Source organism: Belonocnema kinseyi, chromosome 9 (genome assembly GCF_010883055.1).
Source record: "Belonocnema kinseyi isolate 2016_QV_RU_SX_M_011 chromosome 9, B_treatae_v1, whole genome shotgun sequence".
In the NCBI taxonomy this organism is placed as follows: Eukaryota; Metazoa; Arthropoda; class Insecta; order Hymenoptera; family Cynipidae; genus Belonocnema; species Belonocnema kinseyi.
Window position 1 is genome coordinate 39725154 of NC_046665.1, and position 16342 is coordinate 39741495.

General features: G+C 33.2%; 1 protein-coding gene across 1 annotated transcript in view; it reads left to right on the top strand.

The window, feature by feature from the left end:
• The first annotated feature begins 13141 nt into the window (after positions 1 to 13141).
• The window catches only part of LOC117180492 (venom carboxylesterase-6-like), a 128344-nt gene continuing 125143 nt past the window's right edge, over positions 13142 to 16342 (top strand). Inside the window, exon 1 of the mRNA XM_033372990.1 lies at positions 13142 to 13235. Coding sequence (XP_033228881.1) covers positions 13142 to 13235 — 94 coding nt within the window. The remainder of the gene's footprint in view (positions 13236 to 16342) is intronic.

Here is a 16342-nt window from a genome sequence, read left to right on the forward strand (position 1 = left end):
CCATAACGTCGGTCTTAAAAAGGCCCACTAGGCCGCATCTAGTTTAGGAAATATTGGCGGTTTTTCTAAGTCAGGGTCAACATTATTATCTTCGAGTTTGAGTGTAGGATAGTTAGGTTTGAACCAAAAGTGTAACACGTGCACTTAGGGCACTTGCCAACTTTGGATGCGTTTTTCTCTAAAAGCGGTTTTTCGGAGTTCCAACTTGCAAAATGTCACGGCGACTGGTTTTTCAATCTAGTTTATATGACACTATACGTAGCTCTATTCCAACCATGCGAGTCGTTTTCATGCGTAGGGCCCCATACAACACATACATCATATATAATATATAGAATTTATAATTCATTATTCATAATATACATTTTTTAATCGTTCAGGTGAATGTCTTTGTTCTGCAAGCTCAGCATAGAGTTTGTCAACTTTTAAATAGCAAGATAGAAAAATTATGTTTAATGTTGTTTCATATTTAATCTGTCTTCTGAATATGCCAAGGTGTAATCAAAATTTGGAAAACGTTATTATTTCCAGATCCCGGGTACAAATGGCCTCTTTATGCCTAAACTTAATATTGGCTATTACAAGGCTGCAGCCGGATTTTCTTGCTGGAAAAATCTAGGCTTTCCATCTGCTGGCCCTCCACAGGATATTGTCGTGTGCTACTTGACTAAAATTATTTATATACTCACTATCTAGCACTATATTTTGTAATTAAACTAGATAAAAAGCTTTATTCGTAAAGATATATTTAAAAAATAATTTTTATCAATTAATTATTTTCGCGAGGGTGCCATGTAAAACCCTCGACAGGTAAAACAGATAATACAGCTGTGAGTACAAAAAATTAAATTAATTTTATTATGCTTAATTATACTAAAATTTGAAAAAGAAAATTTTTTAAAATTACCGAAATGCAAACTTTGCAAATTTTCATTTTTTTCTGAAAAATTTAAGACTTTTGGTGCCTCGAAAATTTGAACAGAAGTTTTCTTACACTGAGAAAACTATATCGCAAGAATTACAATATGTACCGTAATTCCTGCGCTATATATCGTAATTATCGCATTATAATAGTGCAAAATCGTGATATCGTACATTGCAAGTTTTTGCATTATATACCACAAAATTGTGGAATCTATAAAGTAAGAATTTAAGTATATTACGACAATTTCGACGCCAGCGCTATCCAGCGTCGTGTAACTTAATTAAATTGGAGAGAAATGGGGATTCCCATCTATCAGTTACTTTTCGCGCTTTTTCTAAACGATATTAAAATAGTTCTAATTCGTCTATATAATAGTGTCATTTCTTTCGGAGGAGATATATCAGTAAGAAAAAATTTGGTTTGTGTTATCTGCTGCTAATTCTACATGTTTTACCGAAATTTTTTCACTTCAGCGTGACGCAGTAGACGAGATAAGAATCTATTTCCTAACCTCGGTGAAACTTTCGACGAAATATTTTTAATTTTTAAACGTTGTAAGTATCACCTGCAGCAAATTAAAATTTTTTCTGTGATTATTTTTAATCTGTTGTCCGGATTTATAACTCGAATTCACTCATACTTTGCCTTCTTCCCATTGCTGCTAAGGATGCCATGGCAGACGACAGCAACAAAATTAAACTTCTCTTTATTTCTGTGATTAGTGCATTATAATATCGTAAAAAGGTCCAGGGCCTGCTTATACGTTATCGTATTGCGCTCTCGTGCAATATAGAGGTTTTGCGATATCATTGTGCGATATCTTTTTCTCCGTGTAGAAATCGATTTAATTTGAAATCATGTGAGTACGTTTAAAAATTATATATAACAAATCAAGCTTTAAAAAACTTTTTTCCTAATTTGTAAAGTATCGGATGAATGCCGTCAAGCATTTATGATATCGCACTCAACGTGGCATCTAGCTATAGGGATTAGGCGTTCGACTTATAAGCGTGCAGTGCGGGTGTTCGATTAGCGGCGCTTGCGAATATTTTAATAAACTGCGTTTCTCTTTAGTTATTAGTAATAAGTTTTCTCTAGCCAAATTTAGCATTTAATTTAGTTTTAAAATAATTTGCGGAGTATTGTTAAGAATTGCATGTCAATAACAATACAAGAAAAGGAGGAGTATTTGTCAGAGGCTGCAGAAAGGTATAAAAATCTTTAAATTTAACTTTTGCAAAGAAAATGTATTTTACATTTGGATTAATATATTCCTTCTTTGAATAAGAAACGATAGCATATGCTGTTGAATAATAAAATATGCATTTGACCGAGCGCGAAAACACCGTTTAATTCTTCAAAACAATATTTCATTGATTCGGAAGTATTTTTTTCTCAGCGTGTGAGGGACTATCTAGATTCTATAAAGACCCTATTAATAGGCCCTCATTGGGTTGCCTACTGATGACCTCGCTAACTGAGCGTGACGCTTTCGCTTGCGCCCTCGATAGATTGCCACTTTAGGACCTGGGTAGAAAATAGGAAATCCAGACAGGGCCTCTTAAGAGCCAAGTTATGATTTCTACCCGGGATAATGTCTGTTACCTAAGATATCATCATTATATGCATACTTTTAAACGTTATATTGTAACAATTTACTTAGAGAAATGCCATTTTTTATCATATATGTTCATTATTCTTCTGACTCTGATTAAAAAGACCAATTACGGTTATATTATAATTTGAGACGCCTCTATATTTAACATTAAAGAAGTCAATTCATAAAAACAGTGTATATAAATACTTCACAGTAATTATTGCACCACAAATTTTTCACGATGAGGACGAAGCGATCGTGGAGTGTCCAGGCTGTAGAGCCACAGGAATGCATGCAGGGTGAAACAACTTTTACATTCTCATTTATAAGAGTATAATATAATCGTCTAATTTTTCGACATCTGGTTTTTAAAGGATCTTTACGTCCCGACACTCACAGAAGCCGAAAATCATGAAAATTTTCCGGTGTATGTCTGTATGTATGGTTACCTGAATGTTTTAGCCACGCTGAATTATCAAGGATTTGTCAAATGAAGTCAGACTTTGATACACTTGTCAACGATCACAATATAAAGGTTTAGTTCTTTAACCAGATATTTTGTAATAAAATAAAATTTAGAGGATTTTTCAAAATTTGAATTTTTTCAAATTTTCTTACATCTGGGTAATATAACTGCAAATTATCCGAATGAAATTTTCAATTTCGATGAAAACTAGAAAAGTTATAAAACTTTGGAAATTATGAACATTTTCAAATAATAAAATAATTTTTGTTGTTGATAGATTAGGAAATTTCATTCTAAATTTTTATTATATATCAAATATATTTAAAAACTATCTGAGTTAAATTTTCCAATGAGAAGAAAATAAAAAATCTAAGAGCTTTTTGAAAATTTAAAACAAGTTTTTTTTCAGTTTTAGGAATTTTTTCTAAAGTTTCTGGTACACGACGAAAATTCTTGCTAATTATGCACATGACATTATTTTAATTTCGATAAAAATTTAAAAAGTTATATGCTTTTCAACATTTAGAAAATTAAAAAGATATTTTTTTTGCTTGAATAAGAAATATTAATTCGAATTGCTACTAGATATAAAATATATTTCGAAACTCTTCTCATGGAATTGTTCAATTAGACCAAAATCCAAAAAGTTAGACAAACAAATTGAAAATGCTCTAGGATAATTAATTAGAATTTTCTTAGAACTGAGATTTGAAATAACGGAATCAAAGCCTACGGCCTAATGTCTATTCAGTAAATTTAAAAAAGGGTGTTTTTTCATTAACATTATATTGCAAAACATGCCTATTTTTTATATCGACGTGTCTAAATGTCAAGGTGCCATCTCGGTACGGCGAAATAAAAAGGTGCCATCTCGGGTGGCGAAACATGGGAGCTTAAGAATCCTATATAATTAGTATTGGAAAAACCAACGCCCTCTGAAATAGGGAACCATTTTATTTGGTTCTGCCGAGATGGCATCTTGTCATTTGGAAACGTCGATATGCTATTTATTTGGTCTATACCGTTTTATTTTTCAAGGATAATTTACTCTATAACCAAAGTATCGAGCGCGAATTTTGCAATTGGAATGTAATCGTCAAAGCCGCAGGTGCTTTGAGAACCTCCTTTAAAAACAAATGGGAAAAATGTTCAGTTCTAATGTATGACTGTACTTCCTTAGAAGTTTAAATCAGAGTTGTCGATTGAAGTTACAATATTTATGATATTTGAACAAATGTAGCTGAAGCGTACGCAATAAACGTACCAAAGTTTCTAGTTTCTACCTTTTTCCCAAAATTCAACTGAGGCACAACATATAATACTCGGTGAAATAATCATTTTGACTGTTCTGGGCTACATTGTTGTGGCTCCCATCATAAATGCAACCTTGCCTTTCTGGTTTTTAATGTAAGCACTCTGTAATTAGAAGAATGTATATAGTTTTGAAGCATATTATAACTATACATATTATCGAGCATATAATAATTATTATACTTTATGTATGATATCCTTGATTTATATGAAGCTCATCATTCTCATTATTTCTCAGTAATTTATTTAACTAAATTAGGTGAATTACATTGAAATTCATTGCAGAGTACTATTGTTAAAGCAGTTGAATGTTGGAAGGTTTTCCTAATTATAAAACTCTTGAGCGTTGTCTTAAATCATATTTTGTTCAAACTTCAACTAGCTGTAACTCAATAAATAATAATTACATGTTTAAAACTGATGTAGCCTGTTCCATCTAAACCCCCTTTCGAATATACGAAGTAGTTACTTTCCAAAATTTATATCTATTATTTAAAAAAATATTATTGCTTATAAAATTATGAAACCCTCCGGTCTTCAAATGATGCGAGATTTTTAATAATAACAAAAAACAAAAAAATAACAAATTTTTCAAGACTTTTGTGTGTATTGTAGATTTTTATGAAGAAATACAGAAAAATGTGTGAAAATATGTTAATTGATTATATGGTTTTTTCTATTACACCTTAGCTATATTGAATAGGGTTGTTTCCAAAGTAAGATATCATTTTTCCAATAAATGAATCTTGTTGTATATAAAATTATAATTATAAAACGCCCATAAAATATTTTTTATATATTGTTTACTATTTTTAATTTAATTTTGAAATATGAATTTTTTATCACGATGTCGATTGGAGGGCCCATTTGACGTCAACGGGGTCGGATTTTCCACTAATCACAGCTCAAGTGTCAGTGATTCTCAAATATTTTTTTCTGTGTCGATATTTGTTTTGGTTATGTGCACATCAAAAATAGAAGTCGCAAATTATTGTTAAACAAATGACAAAGGAGGGTTTCGTAAAAACCAATAGAGAAAATCTTCCGAAAATATATATATTCATGGTATGTATGAAGAATTCATTGAAAAAGTACTCAAATGTAGTCATGTTTACTGAACAATTCGTAAATATCAACGATTTTAAAATGAGTTAATAATTGCTCTTACTGTTTTCCTTGAACATACTACTGACTCTTAAACCAAATATTACAACAGGATAACTTTTTTGTCACAAAATTCTTAAAAAATGAAGCTATCAAATCAAAATAGTCAGAAGTGACAGCAGACCGTGGCCTAACCTCTTTATCATGAGTTTCACATCGTCACATTAATAGATAATTATGAGAACCTCTGAGTCACGTGACACTCACGTGACACCAATTTTGATACGTGTTTTACCGCCTTTAATTTTTAATAACATTTTTCTGTGGAACGTCTCAACAGAAAAAAAATTATAACGCACCTTCGGTTCGGATTAAAATTATGAATTGAAAAATTATTTTAGCTGAATTCTTTAAATAATACTTATTACACAATTTTACACATTGAAAAATTATTGTTAATAACAATTTGTTGTTGAAAATGGGGGGAAAGTTTAAAAAATCTGATTGACATTTGTTGGTAAAGTACGCATATAATTCTTTCTTCCAAGTCACTTTACCGCCAATTTTGGATTGAAGTACCAAAAAAAATGTTTTCTAATATTGTTTTCTACAGATTTTTTTAATGTTTTCACTAAAACTATCAACCCACACGAATGTCTTGACAAAAATATATCATTTAATCGTTTTCTATTGATAACAAAAATCCTAAAAAATTACTAACACTAATATTTTCTAGCAGAAATGCTAATTTTACTGCACTGAAACTCGTCAGTTAAATAAAAATTCTATCAAGTATGAACCAAGCGAATTCCCGATTAAGCAATCCTTAAATTTTGCAAATCCAAAAGGGCTCGAACGAATATAAAAATGTTTAGAAAAAATTCACTGAAAGATAGTCTCGTTAGTGATTACAAAATATGTTTGCATTAACATTGGTTAGCCGGCATGAAGCCGAGAAAGTTGGATGGACTTTCCTCTTTGGTAGCGCATTCCTGTCAAGGTCAAGCGTTGGAAGGGGAGAACTCACCGAGGCAGATCAGAAGACAAAGGATTTCTGCCTTCATCCTGACGAGGAAGACGAGGAGTGGGTGTTTTCTTTATCTTTGTGCACCAGGAGCGATATACTAATAGGGAGATGCCGGTAATGCAAGAAGTTGATGACTAGAGACTACTGGGACATCGACGGGGCCTCATGGGCCTTATATGCATCCCCCACTTGTGGTCCTATGGCACGACGGGTTACAACACCCAGTGCCTGTGTCTAAGGAGAGCTGCAGCTCTTCTTCATAGCCGCGTCACTGGGACAAGCACTCAGGTACATCTACATCGCATCGAGAGGATTTATACATATGAAGGTGGAACTCATAACTCTAAACAAAAGTGGATTTACTAGAATTAGTTGAATGCGGCTAATAAAAAGATAGGCTCTTGGGAATTATTGGAATTTTTGATGTCATCGGCAAACGTATTAAAGGTTTCGAATTTTATGTTGCTGCTTTCAGGTGTCAGGAAATATAGTTGTTGATGCTTGACTGGGTTTTTGTCTTTGTTTTTTTAAGGAAATCAGGGTTAAACTTGTTTCGACTTCTTTTTACGGTATAACCTCATTTTCATCTTACAGAATTACCATTTGAATCATTTTTATTTTTCCGGATTGACATTAGACATAATCTTCAATATCAAAAATGACTATTTCACCAATATTTTTAGATCATATGTACTTTAGTTGAAACTTTATTTCTCATACATGGGGATTGGTTAACATGGGTATTATGATGAATGGAGATTCGTGTAAATTAAATTTAGGTCATTTAGCTATTCTTGTGAATGAATTGATGTCAAAGATAACAATTTGGGTAAATTTAAATTAGGTCAAATGAAAATTCAGAAAAACCGAAATAATGACAAACAACATTTGAAAAAAGTTAGAATTACATTCAATTGTAATTCGAAAACATAAACATTAAGAAAAATAGAAATTCAGGAAAATTAAAATTATGCCAAATAGTAAGTTGCTATAATAAAAATTAGACTTTATCGACAGCTGGAATGAGATCTTGTTGTAAAAATCTACCGCGTGGGGGTAGGGGGTAGAACTCTTATTAGAACTTCTGTCATTATAGAAATTTTCAATGAATTTCCAAAATTATTGGGTACCTTGAAAGTACTGCAATTTTTTTGCTTGATTAAGATTCACTGATAAGTGTGTTGAGTCATTTTTAGAGAAATCTTTCGGGGGGGGGGGGGGGGGGGGGGGGGGGGGGGGGGGGGGGGCAGATCTGTAATTTTTACTCGTGAAACACTCAAAATTTTGAAATACGAATTTTTGGGTATCTTTATAGTGTTGTTGTAATTTATATTTTGATTAGCTTCAGAGTGTTGTAAACAATTCTCAGAAGCCTTATAATTGTGTAAATTGCAAATCAAGTCCTGTAAAATTAAACAAATACAATCGTAATGCCGTTCAAAAATAATTTTTAAAAGAATCATTTATTCAAACCTGGCCTTCTATAAATAATCAATTAAGATCGATAGGATACAATATAACTAATATCTCAATCGTTCTGAATCGTGTTTCTTAATTGTACCCAAACGATTGGCAACGATTGGGCATTTTGCATTTCCAATTGTTTCCAATCGGGTACTTGGAATTTGCCACGTAATGACAGCACTTTTGTCTGGCGGCAATTATTTAAAAACAGTTATTTACTTTTTTGGAATAATATGAATTTGAAACAGTATCTATTATGAAACAAAGTAAATAAACATTTTGTAAATAATTCTTGCCAGATGAAAGTGGTGATACGAAAAAAATGTGCTAATAGTATTTTCTGTTAAAAATATAAAATCAGATACACGATAAAAATAAAAAAGTTAGTTTTGTGATAATAAAGCAAAACTATTATTTTTTATAATGCGCTCTTGAATTGTTTATTTTAGTGTAAATTTTCATACATGTTTGTACGTTTTAAAATCGGTTAAAATTTAAACAAAAGTAAGCGAATAATTTAGAAACATGAAACATTAGAAAAGTGATAGGGAAGTATTATTTCATTATTTAAAAATTAACATTAAAGATAAAACATTTTTTGTCAGAAAGAGTTTTCAATTTTTAATTATTTGCAATTATTGATACATAAATTCATCTTATAATCAAAAAAGTTTTTATTAATTCAACTTTCTAAATTTTTAGTTTATTGAAATATAAGTACTCAAAATGATGGACAAAATTCTTTCTAAATTGAACAGTGAATTTACAACGATGTCGGTGATGTTATATTCGGTAACCCTTAGATTGTTATTTCCATTTTACCACTAATGATTGACGTAAAACCAACTTTTTCTATTATTCGCCAGGAAGCCACTAAAATCGAAGAAAAAATCTGGAATAATTTCGTGCTTAAAAAAATTTTACACCAGCAACAAAATTCAAAGTTTAAGTTTTTGAAGCTAAAAGTTTTGTTTTCTAAAGTATTTAAGACTAAATTGTAAATTAAATCAATCGAAGTAGAAGTTTTCTGATCACTGAGCGTTCTAAATATTTAATTATTTAATTAGAACAGTTAAAAGAGCGATTTTGAGTTCAAACGTTCATTAATATGTGCAAAAGTTACAAGCCTTCTAAAAAGTTTTTATAAATAAAGCATTTGAAATAGTAAATATGAATTCAGAAGCTCTTAACTTTGTTTAATTTAAAATTATATCATGTGAAATTTAAGTGCGAAAAACGTACATTTTTATTTTGTTTCGATTTGATTTCAATTAGTAAAAATGCAGACTTCAAAAATAGCATTTTAAACTTCAGGCTTCTAAACTGCTTACATTTAAACTTAATAATTTTTTAATTTTAACATTTCAAACTCAAAGTTTAAAACAATTCATAAATTTAAAATTAAACTCTTATCCTTTGATATGCTAAAATGTCGAAAAACTTCGAAAAACATCCATACGGTTACATAAGATTTGATGAAATTATGAAAATGACAAGTGGATATAAAGACCAAAAATAAACTTGTTTTCAGATTATTAAATTAAAAATTTGATTAAAATTACAGAAATATGTGGCCAGTGATCACAATGTTCCAGGAAGGAAAGAATATGAAAAATGTCTGTGCTAATGGAAAGAAAACCATTTGTTGTGATGAATTCCGCACGTATTCAATTCAATTCTGAACCTAATGAAACCTAAATGAATCTAATACTATACAATTAGTAGTTTCAAACCTTTAAAATAAAAACATTTTATGATTAGGCAGTGCAAACTAAATTATTTGAAATATTCAAAATTTAATATTTTAAATATTTAAAACTATAAATTTTCAAGAATTTTTAATGAAACTTTTTTATAAATTCAAAATTGTTATAATGCAAGAAACTTAACAGGATTGGATAAGTTTTTCTATTCAAAATTTAATGAGTTACCTGTCATTTATTTAGTCTGAGTTTCAAAATATTGGCTCCATCCTACCTTTTATAATGTTTCCAATCGTTTTCATTTGGGTATCCATTATTCTGAGTGAGAGGTTAAGTAAAAAGAAATAGATAAACGTTTTACAATAATATACCCGCTAAATCAGACGGCCTACTTGATAATCATTCTATAGCACTGTCACATCGTTAAACGGTATGATTTTTACATGTCGTTAACCCATATACTTTTGGCTTTTCATTCGGTATACTGCCTAAACATTATATTTGTTTGTACTTAAAACTTTTGTTAAACTAAAAATTTAATATCTAACCAATAAACACGTACGCGTCATGTGTCTCACAAACGAAAACTGCAGAGGGCGTATTGCAGGCAAGTGCATTTACTCAATTCAAACCGACTGGAAACAATTGACACAATTAACAACAATCTAAACCGATTCAACAAGTATACAAGAAGAAAGTTAAGTGTATCATTACATTTATTTATTGTATTAAATAATAAAATCTGCTAATAAAATGACTTAGTTTCTTTAATTCAAAAATCCTATGTTTATTTTTTATGAAATAAAATGAATAATAATACTTCAAACTGAGTGGATTTTGGGATTGAAAACGAAGAATTTTCATCCCAAATAAGAGACTGCATACAAAATTTCAAATGAGTCTTCTGAGTGTCAGATAGTCACTTTCTGTGCAGCAAGCAGTCGAATATTTTTCTCACGAATAACAGGATATAAATTTCCCATTTACTCAGTCCATGTGTCACTAACAAATTCAGAAAAATATTAATATTCATGCCACATATCAAGCAAACTGGGATAAAATTAATATTAAAAATTAGAACAGCTCTTCAGATGTAAGTACAGTGAACCCGAGAGATAGGGCCCGTAGAGTTGGCTCTTCCGAGCATGGGCGCGGCGCGATGTGGATGCGTTAGAGGTGCTGTGTTAGTGATGTTCTCTCCAGGGTTCACTGTATTTTGTTTAAGAAATAAAGTTTTGGTGGCGTATCCAAAGACAGGCGAGGGATGGCAGTTGGGTCCATATGAAACTTTTAGTTTTTTTTCTTTTTTATTGCTGATCTACTGAAGGCTGGTGTCCTTCTCAGTACGCAACGCAAGTCAACCATGACACTTTCAATTCTGTTTCTGTCTCTGCATTTCCCCTCCATTCATTGATGTTTGGTGGTACTTACGATATAACTAAACTCTCATCTTTATGACGACTGAATAATTATTTTGGACATGACTGTGACTCGCAAAATACATTTCTCGCATTAAGTTAGTAGTTGAGCGTACATTTTAAACAATCAATAATAAAAGAAATAGAATAGCCTCGAAATGGAGTGAAACTTTCGATGATGAAAGGCCTGTCTCCGGCGAAGGTAAAGGAGAATTACGAGAAGCTATACGCGTAAGAAAGTTAGGTATTTTATATGTAGTTCAAACAAAGAAAAGTTTCTATGATCGCATGCTACGCCTCAGTTAATAGTGAAAGGAGTGAACTAAGGGTAAGGTGAAGTCAGAATACGGAAGGGTGCTTTACAGGATGTACGAGTTTATAAATGTATGTATCGAGATGCGAGAAGTTACAGATGGTTCGAAAGGAAAATTATCGTTTCAATATACAAAAAAAGGAAGATAAAAGAAACTGCAATAATTACATAGGTATCAGCTCCTAAGTACTGTTATCAAATTTTACAATTAAAAATAATTTTGCCTTTGGTAATGGAAATAACAGAAGCAATTATATGAGAAGTCCAATGTGGATTAATGCCAGAAACATCACGTACGGATCAAATATTTAGTTTAACACAGATTAGAGGGTTCTTAGGGATCAGTACCGTGCGTCCTTCAACTAACCACTGCGGGATGGATTGTTCTCCGTTGGAGACAGTAGCAAATATACAAGCTAGATGTTGGTGCGTAGAAGTAAACTTCTTCCGCCAAAAGTTGTTGACTTTAACTGGCCCTGGCGCTAAAAAATTTTCAGTTCTAGCGATAACTTTCTTCACTTCATCAGCAGTAATTATTTGACACTTCTCTTCCGGACGGTGCAACAGTTTCCGCCGGCAAAATTTCCGAAAGGGTAAGATATCTAAAGCGGCTTCATTTAGCTGATGAAGATCTTCATATAGTTGTTCCCAGAAGACTCATTCTTCTAGAATTGGCGGATTTTCAACGGCACGTAATGTTTTGTTAAACAAACAGGAAGAATGAGTCAAAAAGGTGGAATTTTGCTGATTGTAATTTCCTCCCTATTCAAGACGCTCTTTGTCTCTTGAAAGAGCTCCTTTTTGCTTCCAGTGCTACTTCGTGGACTCAGGCGTTCTGAAGTATCATTACCTCTATTGTCATTAAGCAGGGAGATCGCCTTCTCATAAAATACGCAATTCAGATTCCAGAGATCAACATCTTCAGGGAGAAAACCAGGAAGAGAATATTACCTTAGCTAATTTGTCGATCCTGAGAAAGATTTGTTGGTGAATATTGTCTCAACGTTCATATAACTGATGCATGTATCCTCTTCGCGCCGGTGAGCTTCCTTGGCAATAGGTAAGGATGTCCCTTCTGAATTGGACTGGCCATTTAAAACGATTTTTTTCCATTTGTCCGGGACTATTGCCTGGTCGTCGCCTCGGTTCTAAAGGATTATGGGATCAATACAGTCTAGGCTTCAAGATTAAAGTAAATAATATTTTAGTAAGATTAAAGTTCTCTTTATTGGGAGATTTTTTCTTTCAGAGAGAAACTGTAAGACTAATTCAAACTAGCGGCATGATTCCCTTCCATACTCAAATCTTAATCATTTGTTTATACAAATAGTTTTTGGAAGACTATACGCACTCATCACTTCTCAGGAATATATGCACAAAATAATATACGCATAAAACAATGTACGCATAAAATGAGCCTTTGGATTTAGTTACTCTCGATATGATTGTATATAATTCAGTCAAGTTTTTAAAATGGTTCACTGGAGGTATTACTTTCCAAAGCGAAGCCGATCATAGAATCGCTCAAGTGTTCAATTATGATTCCTCTTGCGATTCTTTCACACTTTTTCCATTTATTAGTCAGTTCTTGCAGAGGGTTGTCTTCCAACACACGGAGTGCACCCTCTTCTTCAATCAAAGCACGAACTCGGAACTTCCAAATACTGTATTTGTCACCATAAAAGGGTTTAATGTTTCTTTTTGTTTTAGTTGTTTCTTTATCCATTATAACTGCACTTAAATACACAGTATTAGTTTTAAAAATTGATTCTTTTTTGTTCATTTATTCCAATAGGTTCAGTCCTATTCCAATATGCGGTTCAACTATCCTGACTATCATGACTGCAACAATCCTGACGTAATCGACATTCGTACGTGGTCCACTCCTGCTCCTTCTATTCTAGAAGGTAAGCAAGAACGAAAAATTTGCGCAAGATACTTTGTAAAACACTGTTCCTTAGAGTGTGGTCTCTAGCCGCGGACGACGTTACGCGGCAGACGGCACAGCTGGAGGTGAAGCTTTACTCTTAGTACACCTTTTTAGAGCTACCAAACTTTGTACAATGTTAGTAGCAACAGTGTTGGCGGACCAGATGAAGTGATCCCAGAAGAACAATCTTTTGAATCTTGATAGCGATAGACTGTGTCTGATGCTGGCAAGCTGGGATCTTCTTGAGTTGGCTAAGAAATAAAGCTTTCATATCTCCAACACAGCCGATTATGAGAAACAGAAAATTGACTTTTGAGTCTGGTACAGCCTGCTCAGCTCGAAAAAAAGAGCTTGATATTTCGACCATTTTTCTTCCTCCTTTGCCGTGATATTACCATCGGCTAGTGTCGAAAATTAAATCACGTAAATTATGTTGGTCTTTATATCCTGAAGGAAAGTATCAGGCTTTGTAGCACTGATACGTTGAGTGGCATAAAATGAGAAATTCCAGTAGATCTTACACTGTTAATTCTCCACAACGGACTCCAGTTTCTTTTCGGCGTATTGAAAGACGTGCATTAAGATCAATACGATAGAAATGCCGAATAGGATAATATAAAACTTTAAGTGCCGCATTGTGTCTCTCTATGTAGCCGTAGCATGCATACTTTGACCATACCTCGAGAACAGGTCTAATTTTTTCTGGCTCTTGCTTGCACGCTGAGCAGTTGGTATCGCCTACAGTTACGTTCATTATGCACTCGTGGTAAATTAAGGTGCCTGTAACGCCGTCTTGATAGGTAATAAGAAATCTTGAAGTCTCCGAACTGAATTCAGAAGATTTAACGAACATGTTGGACAGACCTATCGATAGCTCTTCTCTACGAAAATTGCTGTAGAATTTACCATGAAGGAGCTTTTTCAGCATGTTCTCTTAGGAGAAGCGAATATTCTGCTTCCATTACACGCCTTTTGAACACCAAAGGCGTTGGCAATGGTAAGCCATGTGTACTGACGCTGAAATCAAGGCTGTAGCTAGAATGTTCTTCGGTGAAAACACTCTAAGGTCAGCAAACCTCTACCCCATTTTTCTTGAGGCAGGTATATACGAGGTACGAAAGATCTAGAATGATGGCTTCGGTAGATTCTCATCATCTTCGCGTTTTTCGGTCATATTACGTCAACTCATCAACGTTTCATTTTACTTTACCAAAAGTTTTGAACAGTATAGGAGCGGCCAGAATATTGGTCGCCTGGATCTTATTCTTCCCAGATAATTCGAAAGCCCAAATTTTTCTAGGAAATGTGCGATACCTTTTTCCAAGGTCCGTTTTTAAGACACGCACATCTTTGAATTCCGCTTGCATTATTCCAAAATATGCATACGTCTCTCCATTATCCAGATTTTGAATGGTATTTCCACCTATAAGTTGGAGATTCTCATCTTTCGAGCACCTATTTACTTCCTTTACAAAGATTTTAAGATCCTCTTATGTGAAGGCAAAGAATTTTTAGTTCGTCCATGTCTAAAAGGTAGTTGATCTTAAATTCTCTTCTGTTAGGTCGACCACATGGGTATACAGAGCTTTTGCCTAAGCGCACAATAGATGAAGCGGGCATTATTTCTTAACTGCCCCAACTTTAAAAGTATGTTCTTTGATTGTCTTTAAATTCTGAGAATATGTTCACCTATCCAACAGCACTTATTCCACAAATTTATAGACCAGGATTACTACCACTCCCTAAGTGTTGGGTGGGTTGAATGTCCCACCCAAACGTTTGCACTTGTAGCTTCAAAAGAAGCCTATACCTTAGTCTCTAATGACGCGATTTAAATTCTTATAACGGTTTTGGAAACTGCCTTTCACATACTTTCATCCTATATTATTATTAATAAGAAACAGACAACATTTGTAGATTTTTAAAGTAAATTAATTGTTTATTTTAATTTCTTCGCAATTTATGTTTCTCCGATTTTTTTGTTTTTAGTCGCGAAAGAAAGCCGTTGAGCTTCCTTTCCAACAGGTAAGATATCCATCCTGAGTTGATCCGAACACTTAAAACGATATTCTTAAGTTTTTTCAGGGCCATTGTCTGGTCGTACCCTTGGTTTGGGCCTATTTCCACTCCCAACTGAACCATGGCCTCAATTCGTGAGAGACCTATTGTGGATGGCACTGCGCGATACTGGTGACATAACCGCATAATTCGTTGCATTGGAAGTTAGTTTAATGCAACGTGGCTGACTGCAGAATCCATACAGAAATTAATAAGGGGTTAGAATATAGATTATTAGATTTATCTCAAATTCTCGTGTTATTTATTTAAACAACGGTCTTCTCTTCCAGGCGTCATTTACTTTACTGAAACTGTTCATCATGCCATTCTTATAAACAATTTGTCGCCACACTTTTTCTGTCTTTGTATACGTATCTCTTTAGTTTCCTTCATGTCCACATATTTCATTATGTAAGCTCTTGTATTTTTATGGCTTTTTATATATTTTCGAATTAGGGTTTCATGCACACATTTCAACCACCATTTCCTTGGTCTGCCTCTGGGTACGCTACCATTTACTTTACCTAGATATTATAATTTCGTCAGTCGTTCAGCTTTCATACTGCTAACATTCCCAAAAAATATCAATGATTTTATTTCATAATTATCAAACAATGTATCCCCTACATTGCGTTCTTTAGGGTCTCCTAATTACCCACTTTTTTCATTAGTGTTTTACCGCACTTTTTGCATATGAATTTCATTCTAATCGCGTGAACTGGACACTTATAATTTTCTTGTTGAGTCCAGGTATCGCTACTATACATCACAGTAAGTGCAAATACAAAATCATATATTGCTATTTCAGCTTTATTTGTTATATTTTTACTTCTTTCAATTGACAATAAACTGCTGAAAACCTTTCTTACCTTGTTTTTTCTTCTGCACATCTCTCAATCTATTTTTCCGTCAGTATTAAATAAACTGCACCAAACTCTTGCTTTCGTTCAAGGTCCGTGTTTGCCTTCGAGTGCCCTTGGACTGATTTCGGGAGGATATAAACGTAAACCGTGAGGGCGGCCTGCC